This window comes from Chiloscyllium plagiosum, chromosome 41, assembly GCF_004010195.1.
Source record: "Chiloscyllium plagiosum isolate BGI_BamShark_2017 chromosome 41, ASM401019v2, whole genome shotgun sequence".
Classification (NCBI taxonomy): Eukaryota; Metazoa; Chordata; class Chondrichthyes; order Orectolobiformes; family Hemiscylliidae; genus Chiloscyllium; species Chiloscyllium plagiosum.
This window is the reverse complement of record NC_057750.1, coordinates 16,191,359-16,205,413: the sequence shown is the minus strand read 5'-3', so window position 1 is coordinate 16,205,413 and position 14,055 is coordinate 16,191,359. Positions and strand designations below refer to the sequence as shown.

The 14,055-nt window shown below is 43.6% G+C and overlaps 1 protein-coding gene across 2 annotated transcripts in view; it reads right to left on the bottom strand.

Annotated features, from left to right (window-relative positions):
- The window catches only part of timm50 (translocase of inner mitochondrial membrane 50 homolog (S. cerevisiae)), a 165,535-nt gene extending 151,989 nt beyond the window's left edge, over nucleotides 1-13,546 (bottom strand). For both annotated transcript variants that reach the window (XM_043681019.1, XM_043681020.1), the window contains exon 1: nucleotides 13,096-13,546. In XM_043681019.1, coding sequence (XP_043536954.1) covers nucleotides 13,096-13,501 — 406 coding nt within the window. In that variant the 5' untranslated portion in view covers nucleotides 13,502-13,546. The remainder of the gene's footprint in view (nucleotides 1-13,095) is intronic.
- Nucleotides 13,547-14,055: the final 509 nt, after the last annotated feature.

The window sequence follows — 14,055 nt, the reverse complement described above, 5'->3', positions numbered from 1 at the left end:
GGAGACTAGGACCCGTGGAATTAGAGGGGGTAAATTCAGAACAGAAATGCGGAGACATTTCTTCAGCCAGAGAGTGGTGGGCCTGTGGAATTCATTGCCACAGAGTGCAGTGGAGGCTGGGACGCTAAATGTCTTCAAGGCAGAAATTGATAAATTCTTGATGTCACAAGGAATTAAGAGCTTAGGGGAGAATGCGAGTAAGTGGAGTTGAAATGCCCATCAGCCATGATTGAATGGCGGAGTGGACTCGATGGGCCGAATGTCCTTACTTCCGCACTATGTCTTATGGTCTCTCAAACAAGCTTACAGTTGGACTTACACTTAGCTGAGCAAAGGAAAACACCAGGGCTAAAACCGTTGGAAAGAATGGTATTCCAGCCCTGCTGCATTTGTTCAGCCACAAGAGGGAGCTCCAACAGTTGAGGAGCCTCCAGTGACAGAAAACCATAAATATAGGAATTAATATGCATGTTGCATCATTTCATTCTTGTCCCCTCGACATCCCAATGCAATTAACAACTAATGCTGTTCAAGGGAGGCTGCAGAAGGATTTGGTTAAGAGAGTGGGCAAAGAAGTGGCAGATGGAGTACAACGTGGGTAAGTACAAGGTCATGCACGTTGGTAGGGAGAATAGTAGCATGGACTGTTTTCTAAATAGGGAGAAAATTCAGAAGTCTGAAGTGCAGAGATGTGGGAGTTCTAGTCCAAGATTCTCTAGAGTTAACTTGCAGGTTGACTGAGTAGTTAGGAAGGTAAACACAATGATGGCACTTATTTTGAGATGGAAGCGAGCTGCCAGAGGGAGTGGTGAGCTGGTACAATTACAACATTTAAAAGGCACCTGGTTGGGTATATGAATAGGAAGGGTTCAGAGGAATATGGATGAGAGCAAGAGCGAGGAACCTACACTGCTAACTGTCACGCAGTGAATCTGCAGTTACTTCCTTTGCTGTTTGTATTCATGTATCTCTGGACATCAGAGTTCGACTAGGAAAACTTAAACAGCAAAATTCATAATTGATCTTGAAGGAACCTGTGTGGGGCAGCTCACAGCACAGGAACAAATAAATGCATAGTTTTAACGTGTAACCTTGCTCCAAGTATACAGCAGTGAGTAGAGTGGGTTCTTTCTTGATTATGTTTTATTGAAATCTGTCTCAATTAAGTTTTAAAAAATAAAAATCATAAGTTAACCCAGAGCACTTGTTTTTTGAAGCAAAAAGACTGCTATTTTATGGGTCTGTGATTGTGAAGAAGCAAAGATGTCCTTTATCAGAGTGATATACTCTTCTTGTCAGATGTGAGAATTTTGGCAGAGTTTACATGTTACTGAGGATTATATCTCCAGGAAGTGTCTTGGGTGTGAATCCTGTCAGATCAAATGGATCAGTTGGAGTGACAGTTCGAGGCAATGAGGAATTTACAAGAACCAGGAGTGTGAGGGATGGCAGTGATACGAAGGGATAAAAACTACAGATATGTCAGATAGATGGGTTAACTTCAGGAAAAGGTAGGAGAGGCAGGCAGGTAGTGAAGGAGTCTTCTGTGGCTATCCCCATTTCAAACAAGTATGCTGTTTTGGAAAATGTAGGGGGTGACAGACTCTCAGGGGAACGAACAGCCATGTTTCTGCTATTGAGTAAGGCTTTAATGTAATGAGGGATACGATAGGTTCCAAGCGAACAGTTGTAATAGGGGACTCTTTAGTCAGGAGGAACAGGCAGACGTTTATGTGGCCAGCAGTGAAAAATCAGAATGGTATGTTGCCTCCCTGGTGCCAAGATCAAGGATGTCTCAGAGGGTGCAGAATGGGAGAGGGACCAGCAGAAGGTCATTGTACACATTAGTACCAACAACAGAGGAAGGGAAAAGGAGGAGATTCTGAAGGGGTAATATAGAAAGTTAGGCAGAATTTAAAAAGGTCCTTGAGAATACTAATATCTGGATTACTCCTGGTGCTACGAGCTAGTGAGGGTAGGAATAGGAGGAGAGAGCAGATGAATGGGTGGCTGAGGATTTCGTGCATGGGAGAAAGATTCATATTTTTGCATCATTGAAATCTCTTCTGGGGTAGAAGTGATCTGTACAAGAAGGATGGATTGCACCTGAATTGGGGAAAGGGACTAATATACTGGCAGGGAGATTTGCGAAAGTTACTTGGGAGGATTTAAACTAGGAAGGTTTAGGATTGGGCGGAGGCAGGTTTCAGCAAGATAGTGAGGAAAGAGATCAATCTAAGACTGATACAGTTGGGAAAAGGAGCAAGTCAAACAGCCTGGGAAAGAAGGAACAAAGCAGAGAATGAGGTAAATTAAACTGCATTTATTTCAATGCAAGAGGCCTAACTGGGAAGGCAGATTAACTCAGAGCATGGTTAGCAACATGGGACTGGGATATCATAGCAATTACAGAAATGTGGTTTAGGGAGGGACAAGATGGCAGCTTAATGTGGAGGGGTGGGTGGGGGGTACGAGTGAGGAGAGGGGAAATTGGCCTTTCAGCAGGAGATTGAGAAACAGCAAGTTTTGAGAAGATTTGTAGCTCAGGTTGAGGTTCTAGATGTAGGTTTGCTTGCTGAACTAAAAGATTCATTTTCAGATGTTTTGTCACCTTACTCGGTAACATCTTCAGTGAACCTCCGGATGAAGCACTGCTGGTGTTTCCTGCTTTCTATATTTATGTTTGGGTTTCCTTGGGTTGGTGATGTCATTTCCTGTGGTGATGTAATTTCCTGTTCTTTGGGCATGGTAAATGAAGGGGATATAAATTTTTAAGGAGATGTCAGTTATCTGTAAGAATAATAGGGTGGTTGTGGTAGGGGATTTTAACTGTCCAAACAGACTGGGACTGCCAAAGTGTTAAGGGTTTAGATGGAGGGGAATTTGTTAAGTATGTACAAGAAAATTTTCTGATTCAGTATGTGGATGTACCTGAGTAACTGAGATGTCAGTGGTTGAGTACTTTGGGGCCAATGGCCATTATTCTATTAGTTTTAAAATACTGATGGAAAAGGATAGACTGGATTTAAAAGCTGAAGTTCTAAATTGGAGGAAGGCTAATTTTGACGGTATTAGGCAAGAACTTTCAAAAGCTGATTGGGAACTGATGTTCGCAGGTAAAGGGACAACTGAAAAATGGGAAGCCTTCAGAAATGAGATAACGAGAATCCAAAGACAGTATATTCCTGTTAAGGTGAAAAGTAAAGCTAGTAGGTGTAAGGAATGCAGGATGACTAGAGAAATTGAGGTTTTGATTAAGAAAAAGGAAGCATTGTCAGGTATAGACAGGATAGAGTAAGTGAAGTTTTAGAAGAGTATAACGGTAGGAGGAGTATACTTAAGAGGGAAATCAGGAGGGCAAAATAGGGGGCATAAGATAGCTTTGGCAAATAGGATTAAGGAGAATCCAAAAGGATTTTATAAATACATTAAGGTCAAAGAATAACTAGGGAGACAATAGGACCCCTCAAAGATCAGCAGGGCAGCCTATGTGTGGAACTGCAGATGGAGGAAATACTAAACATGTATTTTGCATCAATATTTACTGTGGAGAAGGACACAGAAGATATAGAATATGGAGAAATAGATGGTGACATCTTCAAAAATTTCCATATTAGAGGTGGTGTTACTGGATGTCTTGAAAGGCATAAAAGTGGACTACAGGACCTGATCAGGTATAACCTAGAACTCTGTGGGAAGCTAGGGAAGTGATTGCTGGGCCCTTTGAGATATTTGAATCATAGATAGTCACAAATGAGGTGCTGGAAGACTGGAGGTTGGCTATGTGGTACCACTATTTAAGAAAGGTGGTAAGGAAAAGCCAAGGAACAATAGACAAGTCAAGCCTGATATCGGTGGTGAGCAACCTGTTGGAAGGAATCCTGAGGCTCATGATTTGTGTGTATTTGGAAAAGCAAGGATTGATTAGGGATAGTCAACATGGCTTTTTGCATGGGAAATTATGTCTCCCCCACCCCAGGAGGATTGATGAGGGCAGGGCAGTAGACGTGATCTATATGGACTTCAATAAGGCATTTGACAAGGTTCCCCATGGTAGACCAGTTAGCAAGGTCAGATCTGATGGAATACAGAGAGAACTAGCCATTTGGATACAGACCTGGCTCAAAGCTAGAAGACAGAGGGTGGTGGTGGTGGATTGTTTTTCAGACTGGAGGCCTGTGACCAGTGGAGTGCCACAAGGATGAGTGCTGGGTTCACTACTTTGTCATTTATATAAATGATTTGCATATGAACATAGGAGGTATATACAGTCAGTAAGCTTGCAGATGACACCAAAATTAGAGGTGTAGTGGACAGCAAAGAAGGCTACCTCTGATTACAACAGGATCTTGATCAGATGGGCCAATGAGCTGAAGAGTGGCACCTGGAGTTTAATTTAGATAAATGTGAGGTGCTGCATTTTGGGAAAGCAAATCTTAGCAGGACTTATACACTTAATGGTAAGGTCCTAGAGAACGTTGCTGAACAAAGACCTTGGAGTGCAGGTTCATAACTCCTTGAAAGTGCAGTCACAGGTAGATATGATAGTGAAGAAGGCATTTGGTATATTTCCTTTATTGGTCAGAGTATTGAGCACAGGAGTTGGGAGGTCATGTTGTGGCTGTACAGGTCATTGGTTAGGCCACTGTGGGAATATTGCATGCAAATCTGGTCTCCTTCCTATCAAAAGGGAATTGTGAAACTTGAAAAGAATCAGAAAAGATATACAAGGATGCTGCCAGAGTTGGAGGATTTGAGCTATAGGGAGAGGTTGAATAGGCTGGGGCTGTGTTCCCTGGAGTGTTGGAGGCCGAGGGGTGACCTTGTGGAGGTTTATAAAATAATGAGGGGCATGGATAGGATAAATAGACAAAGTCTCTTTCCTGGGGTGGGGGAGTCCAGAACTAGAGGGCATAGGTTTAGGGTGAGAAGGGAAAGATATAAAAGAGACCTGGGGGCAATTTTTTTCATGCAGAGGGTGGTGCGTGTATGAAATGAGCTGCCAGAGCAAGTGGTGGAGGCTAGTACGATTGCAACATTTAAAAAGCATCTGGATGGGTATATAAATAGGAACCGTTTGGAGGGATATGGACCAGGTGCTGGCAGGTGGGACTAGATTAGGTTGGGATATCTGGTCGGCGTGGACAAGTTGGACCGAAGGGTCTGTTTCCATGATGTACATCTCTATGACTTTATGATTCTAAGTAACAAAGAGGATTGACGTGGGCAGAGCGGTGGGCGTGATCTATATGGCCTTCAGCAAGGCGTTCAAGAAGGTTCCTCATGGTAGACTGGTTAGAAAGGTTAGATCTCATGGAATACTGGGAAAACTAGCCATTTGGATACAGAACTGGCTCGAAGATGGAAGACAGTAGTGGTGAAGGTTTGCTTTTTGGACTGGAGGCCTGTGACCAGTGGTTTACCACAAGGATTGGTGCTGGGTTCTCTGTTTTATCCCATTTACATGAATGGATTTGTATGTGAACACAGGAGATACAGCTACTAAGTCTATAGATGACACCAAAATTGGAGTTGTCGTGGACAGCAAAGAAGATTCCCTCTGAGTGCAATGAGATTTTGATCAGATGGGCCAATGGGCTGAGGAGTGGCAGATGGAATTTAATTTAGATAAATGCGAGATGTGGCATTTTGGAAAGGCAAATGAGGGCAGGACTTAAAACACTTAATGGTAAGGTCCTGGGAAGTGTTGCAGTACAAAGAGACCTTGGAAAGCAGGTTCACAGTTTCTTGAAAGTGGAGTCTCAGGTAGATAGGATAGTGAAGGTGGCGTTTTGGTATGCTTTTCTTTATTGCCCACAGAGGGTCTTGTGGTACAGCTATACTGCTGGCTAGGTAAGTGTTTATTGTACATCCTGAAATTGCTCAGGAGTCTGGTCGCGCATTTAAACTAGCTGCCAGTCTAGACTTATCGAAAGGTTAGTCTAATAGCTGATTTATTTCCCTTAAGAACATCAGTGAACTTGACAGGGGGCACATGTTCACCATTAAGCTAGTGTTTTATTCCAAAGTATTTTTAATGGAGTTCACCATCCACCATCTGCCATCGTGGGATATGAACCCATGTCCCCACAATATTAGCTAGAGTGTGGATAACTAGTCCAGTTGCCACCACACCACTGCCTCTCCCAAGTATTCTGATGAGAAACAGAAATAAAAAGATGTTGGCTGAAACTGAGACGCAATTGAGTTAAGAAGCATATGCTTGTAATCTTTCAAAGTAACCAAATGCCTGAGTAATTAAACACTCGCTTTTCAGAAAGAACACAATGTTAGAAAAGAAAATGCTGCACAGAGATCCACAGATGCTGCTCCAAATCACAATCAATGCATTTAATGCAATATGGTAATTCAATAAACAGGTAGAATAAAAGATAAATAAAATTGAGCAGGCTGGGAAAAGTGCAGGATAGAATAGATTATCCCAGAGTAAAAACAAGGACTGCAGATACTGGAAACCAGAGTCTAGATTAGAGTGGTGCTGGAATAGATGAAGGGCTTTTGCCCAAAACGTCGATTTTCCTGCTCTTCGGATGCTGCCTGACCTGCTGTGCTTTTCCAGCACTACTCTAATCCAGATTACCCCACAGCTTTCTCAGTATCCACCAACTGTATAAGGATGGCAGAGTGCAGGGTGGTGGTAGCCTGCTCACCTTTGCATTCACAACACAGAAACTAACAAAATGCTAAAAGGCACAATTACTTTATTGAGCACGAAACTAGTCCAACCTCATCTACCCCCAGCTCAATTACAAGCAACACATTATGACTTCCCCCAACACTGATATGTCTTTCAGCTAGATTTTACATTTATATATAATCGACGAAGCTACATTTTCCCAAGGTTGCCTTGAAAATTTACCTTGCAAATAGATATGGGCAGCACAGGGGTTAGCACTGCTGCCTCACAGCGGCAGAGACCCAGGTTCAATTCCCACCTCAGGCGACTGTGTGGAGTTTGCACATTCTCCTCGTGTCTGCGTGGGTTTCCTCCAGGTGCTCCGGTTTCCTCCCACAGTCCAAAGATGTGCAGGTCAGGTGAATTGGCTATGCTAAATTGCCCATAGTGCTAGGTGATGGGGTAAATGTATGGGTGGGTTGCGCTTCCACGGGTTGGTGTGGACTTGTTGGGCCGAAGGGCCTGTTTCCACACTAAGTAATCTAATCTAAGTAATCTAATCTAATCAGATCCTATGGGCAAAATGTTCACAACTTCCATCTCACATGTCAGGGACAGTTGGAATATTTATAGAGCCCATCGCAAAGGCTTTACAGAATGAAGAAGTAATTTTGAAATCTAGCTGCTAGAATGTATGAAATGTGGCATTAATTGGCACAGAAGAGCACACAAACAGTGAAGTAATACTGATTAGCAGTGCTTCTGAAGAGATAAATGATCATTCGGAAATCAAGAGAAGTGCTTTGCTCCTCCTTGTGCCATTGGATCCTTTACATCGACCAGAGGGCAGGCAGGACATTGGATTAAAGTCTCAACGAAAAGACAGCCATTTGTCAGTGCAGCATTGGACGGTATGACTAGATTGTGATCTTGTAACCTTTAACACACAGAGGATACCACAGCACAAAGCTGACAACAGGCTTAGTAGTAAAGCTCAACTTTCAATTCCCTCCTGCATTCAAATAAACCATCAGCATTACTACCCATATTTAAAAAAAAAGGATTGGACAATTGACCAAGTTACTGGAAGCCAATCCTGATTTGTCACCTACAGGATAGTGGGAAGAAAACTGTACCAGAATTAAACAAAAAAAAGGTTAAAATTGTATTTCCAGAACACAATGGTTCATTGGAAAACTCTGGGTGCCCAAAAACAAGATGAAAGGTTATTTCAGAATGTAGTAACTGACAAAGTGAGAAAGGACCAATTATTACACAACCCATTACATGGCTGGTGCAATGATTATAGTGAGACACATCTTCCACAAATGCTGTGACAACTGTGGTTATACTCAAAGGCATTTTAAAAAAATAAACAGATTGGTAAAATGAAGAGGTGGCCTGGGAAAAGAGATTCAGTCTCTAACAGTTTTACTTCAATGTTCTCTACTAATAGCCTACTTCATTCAGTTTCTGAATTAAGTGAATCCACATGCAAGAAGACTAGTTAGCCAGCGTGGCCCTTAGAAAAAGCAACTCTCTCGTGTTTCCTTTTCAAATAACTTAGCGCGTTTTGAGAAACAAAAAGACATGACCCTCTCTCACTCGTATCCTTACATACAGATAAGGAAGGACACCACTTTGACTGGGACCAGACATCCATCCTAGGACGAGCCAAACAGAGACATTTTTTTTTAGATTAGATTAGATTACTTTACAGTGTGGAAACAGGCCCTTCGGCCCAACAAGTCCACACCGACCCGCCGAAGCGTAACCCACCCATACCCCGACATTTACCCCTTACCTAACACTACGGGCAATTTAGCATGGCCAATTCACCTGACCTGCACATCTTTGGACTGTGGGAGGAAACCGGAGCACCCGGAGGAAACCCACGCAGACACGGGGAGAATGTGCAAACTCCACACAGTCAGTCGCCTGAGGCGGGAATTGAACCCGGGTCTCTGGCGCTGCGAGGCAGCAGTGCTAACCACTGTGCCACCGTGCCACCCACTAATGCACGAGAATTCCTAGAAGCATGCCATTCCAACCAGAACTCTATCAACAAACACATTGAGTTAGACCCCATCTACCACCCCTTAGAAAAAGAACCGGAAATGACATCACCACAGGAAATAACATCACCAACCCAAAGAAACCCAAACATATAAATAGAAAGCAGAAATCATCCATACTGCTTCGCCTGAGTCCCACTGAAGATGTTACCTAGTAGGGTGACGAAACATCTGGAAATGAACCTCCCAGCTCAGCGAGCAAACCCACATGCAGGTTTTCAAATAACTTTATAATTCCCATTTAAGTGTCTCAATGAACCACTACACTGCATCCTCGATCGAGGTGCTTCCTCGATCTTAACGACATGCTGCATGAGAAAGTTCCCTCATGTCAGAATTCCTCCTTCTTCCTTAATTTACACACTGATTTGAAAACTTTCTACTTTATTCTAAGCCACACATATCATAAGTGGACTGGGCTTTTTTCTGCTTCATCTTAATCTCCCTCTTTTGTCATCCAGGAGCTCTGGATTTATTTCCCTTACCATTCCACTCCACAAGAATATACCTAGACTGTGCCTCATCCTCTTTAAAGGCAGCCAATTCCTCAGTAACAGTTTTACCTACCAACCTTTGTTTCCAACTTATCTGGGTCAGATCCATTCTTACCCCACTGAAGGTGGAATTCCCCCAGTTAATTATTCTGACTCCAGATCATTCTTTACCCTTTTCCTTCTGCCGTTTTAAGGCAGAACTGGCTCCCATTGTTCCACTATGTCACCTGGTCCACTTTATTTCGAATAAACAGAGCCAGTGATCTCTTCTTTGCTTGGATTGGAAATACACTCGTGTATAAATTCCCTGAACATCTCTAGGAACCCTTGCATCTTTCTTTCCCATCCACTACTATCCCAGCTTACATCTGGATGCAGTCCTTCATGAGAATTAATCTCTCTCAACTCTCTAATCTCTTTGCATATTTGCTCCGCTACATCTTTCCCACTAGTTGGTGGCAATGTTCACTGTTAAAATGGAGAGAAGCCAGATGGCAAAGTATGAAAGGATAGGTTTATACACAGGATACAACTTTACAGATCTCTGCCTACTGACTATCACCCCAGTCTTTACACAGCCGTACAGTCAGAGATATCCAACTCGTCCATGCCAACCAGATATCCCAAAATAATCTAGTCTCATTTGCTAGCACTTGGTCCACATCCCTCCAAACCTTTCCAATGCATATCCCCATCCAGATGCCTTTTAAAAGCTGTAATTGTACCAGCCTTCACCACTTCCTCTGGCAGTTCATTCCAGACATGCATCACCCTCTGCGTGAAAAGATTGCCCCATAGGTTTCTTTTATATCTTTCCCCTCTCACCCTAAACCTATGCCCTCCAGTTCTGGACTCCCCCACCCCAGGGAAAAGACTTGTCTATTTATCCTATCCATGGCTCTCATGATTTTATAAACCTCTATGAGGTCACCCCTCAGCCTTAGACTCTCCAGGGGAAACAGCCCCAGTCTATTCAACCTCTCCTTATAGCTCAAATCCTCGACAACCCCGGCAACATCCTTGTAAATCTTTTCTGAACTCTTTCAAGTTTCACAACATCCGTCCGATAGGAAGGAGATCAGAATTGCACACAATATAGCAAAAGTGGCCTAACCAATGACCCGTACAGCCGCAAACATGACCTCCCAATACTTCCTGTACTCAATACTCTGACCAATAAAGGAAAGCATACTAGGGGGCGGCACAGTGGTTAGCACTGCTGCCTCACAGCACCAGGGTTCCAGGTTCGATTCCACCCTCGCAAACTCCACGCAGACAGTTGCTCATGTTCTCCCAGTATCTGCATGGGTTTCCTCCGCATGCTCCAGTTTCCTCCCACAGTCCAAAAGATGTGCAGGTCAGGTGAATTGGCCGTGCTATATTGCCCAGTGTTCGGTACATTAGTCGGAGGGAAATGGGTCTGGGTGGGTTACTCTTCGGAGGGTCAATGTGGAGTTGTTGGGACGAAGGGCCTGTTTCCACACTGTAGGGAATCTAATCTAATCAGAATCTAATCTAAACGCTTCTTTACTATCTTATCTACCTGCGACTCCACTTTCAAGGAGCTATGAACCTGCACTCCAAGGTCTCTTTGTTCAGCAACACTGCCTCGGACCTTACCATTAAGTGCATAAGTCCTGCTAAGATTTGTTTTCCCAAAATGCAACACTTTGCATTTATCTAAATTAAACTCCATCTACCATATCTCAGCCTATTGGCCCATCTGATCAAGTTTCTGTTGTAATCCAAGGTAACTTTCTTCACTGTCCACTACACCTCCAAGTCATCTGCAAACTTACTAACTATACCTCTTATGCTCCCACCCAAATCATTTATATAAAATGACAAAAAGCAGTGGACCCAGCACCAATCCTTGTGGCACTCCATCGGTCATCGTCAGCATTACTACCCATATTTTAAAAAAAGGATTGGGCAATCGACCAAGTTACTGGAAGCCAATCCTGAAGAAATATGCATAAGAATTAAACAAAAAAAAGGTTAAAATTGTATTTCCAGAACACAGTGGTTCATTGGAAAACTCTAGATGCCCAAAAGCAAGATGAAAGCTTATTTCAGAATGTAGTAACTGACAAAGTGAGAAAGAATCAATTTTTACACAACCCATAACATGGCTAGTGCAATGATCACCAGTCTGAAAAACAACCCTCCACCACTATCCTGTCTTCTACCTTTGAGCCAGTATCCAAATGGCTAGCTTTCCCTGTACTCAATGAGATCTAACCTTGCTAACCAGTCTCCCATGGGGAACCTTGTCAAATGCCTTACTGAAGTCCATATAGATCATGTCTACTACTCTGCCCTCATCAATCCTCTTTGTTACTTCTTCAGAAAACAATCAAGTTTGAGAGACATAATTTCCCAAGCACAAAGCCATGTCGAATATTCCTAATCAGTCCTTGCCTTTCCAAATATATGTAAATCCTGTCCCTCAGGATTCCCTCCGACATAATACATACTAAAATGAGACAAAGCATCAGTGAAAAGGTTCCATGAGGTAACCTTACAAGTTCCTTTGCATTATTTGGAGATCTGGGTGAAGAACTCTCAGGTCTTGGGTAATTTTTTAAAAAGTGCAAGGCCTGAATATTTGTTTTGTTTCCCGACATTGTTATGAATATATGTCACATTTAGCAAACATAAGTGAGCCATGTTACCTGTTTGATTACTTTACATTGGTTGTTCCTGTCACTAGGACTGTTGAGCAATCACAGAATCACATCTAACACATAATATGGTGTTTTAGGTTTAACAAATGTGGCCTTATGGCTTTTTTTGGAGTTATTTGGGAGCTCAGAAAGTCCAGGGTTTCTCATTGCTTTGGCAATGGCAGTGACTCAGCTTTTCGAGTTGACTTGTCAACTGATCAGCACTCTTTTCTCCTGTGCTCTAAACCGCTGCGGTCATTTTCAAATTTGCCCTGATGACAGCACGATAAAAAGCTTCAGCAACAGGTCTTGTTTTTTTGGTAACATTCAATTAATAGGTGCACAATTCAGCCACTGCATTTACAGTTGTGTCACAGCTCACTAATCACCCAAGCTGGTTAATTAAGAAAACTAGAATAGTCTAGTAGCCCAGTATATAGCATTCCTACCTCTGGCCAAAAATTCTGGGTTCAAGACCTACCTTAGGACATAATGGCAACAGAATCAGTCTCATAACACCAGCCACACAGTTTGATCAGCAACATGCCTGATCAGCTACAACTGTGAGATAGCTGTGGTATAACAGCCCCCATTAAGAAGAACACACATTAGTTCATTGGAGCTCTCTTTGGAGAACTGGTACAGACATGCCGGCTAAATGGCATGAAAACAAAAAAAAGTCAGAGACCACATCAGGCCAGGCAGCATCCATGGAGAGAAAGCAAGCCAATGTCTCGAGTCCAGACTGGTTAAATGGCCTCCTTCTACAATGAAACAATCCTGTGATCCTACAAACAAGTGTATCCACATTTCCAAAAACAAATTACACAGTTAGTGACAAAATCATGATGTGGAGGTGTCAGTGTTGGGCTGGAGGGTACAAAGTTAAAAATCACACAACACCACATTATAGTCCAACAGGTTTATCTGGAAGCACTACTCCTTCACCAGGTGGTGTACGGTTTCAAATAAACCTGCTGGAATATAATCTGGAGTTGTGTGATTCTCAACTTAGTGACAAAATCAGTGCAGTACCTGTATTCAGATGGACCCTAAGCTGAGAGTGACTTCAGAAAGCCGGTCCACAGTGCCACCCCGAGGCTACAGTCTACAACTGCAGCGTGACAGTTGACATAGCAAATATAGATGGAGATAACCATGCAGCAACCAGATGTTTCAGCTGGAGATTTTTCAGATGTGGACACTGAGCTGCTGCCACTCACCGAAGACGTAGACCACGGCGAATGCGCTGCCAGCCCCCAGCAGTCCCGCCAGTCTCAGCACCATTTTCTTGGCGTAGGCCGCGTTTTGTTTCTGTTTCTGCTCCTGCTCGGTGCCCGCGTCGCTGCCGCCAGCCCCTGGCTCCCCGCTGCCGGCCTCCTCTTTGGCCCGTTCCTGCTGTTGAAGCTTCTCCTGCAGGATGGCATGGGCCAGGCCTCCCGCCCCGGCGCCGCTCGGCCCGCGGCCTTTCTCGACCGACAGGGTCCGACACGCCGGGGACGAGCCAAGCTTTACCTCACAACTTTTCAACGCGGACCTTTTGCGATTGGTGGCGGGCCGGCAGCGTAGAATTTTCCCACAGAGGTCCAGGGTTGAGCGGCGACACATGCAACTGAGCGACGCCGCCATCTTAAGCCGATCTCCCACCCCCTTTCCTCTCAACCGAACCTCTACCTTGTCTGATTGACGTAGGGCAAGACCAAATGGAAGTGGAGATGCTAACGCACGGTGGCGCCTTCTAACCAATCAAGGCCGCGAAAGGGAGGACCTGACAATCAGCAAGTTCGGTTCTTTTTCGAATTCCACTCCCGCCTCCCGGTAACCGCCAAAGGTCATCACGGTGAGAGAAGGAGGACAAACCAGTTCTGAAAGGAAACACAAAACCCGATTCAAAATACCTGTGAAATCAGGCAGAAATAAATCGAACTGAGATTCAGTTATCTAAAAAAAAAGGAAGAAGCACGAACTCCAGAGGTTTCACATGGGTGACAAATTTAACAGAAATTATCTATTTCCACTGCTCAGCTACTTTTTAACTGAAGATCATCAGTTCAAGGTCATCTTCAAATGAAGAGTTTATTATGTGGAGGTGCGAGTCATGGAACCTCCAAAACAGTTGGAGAAGCAGAATACTTACCAGATTTGGAAGGGTTTTGGGTATGTACTTGATGAACAAGCATGTA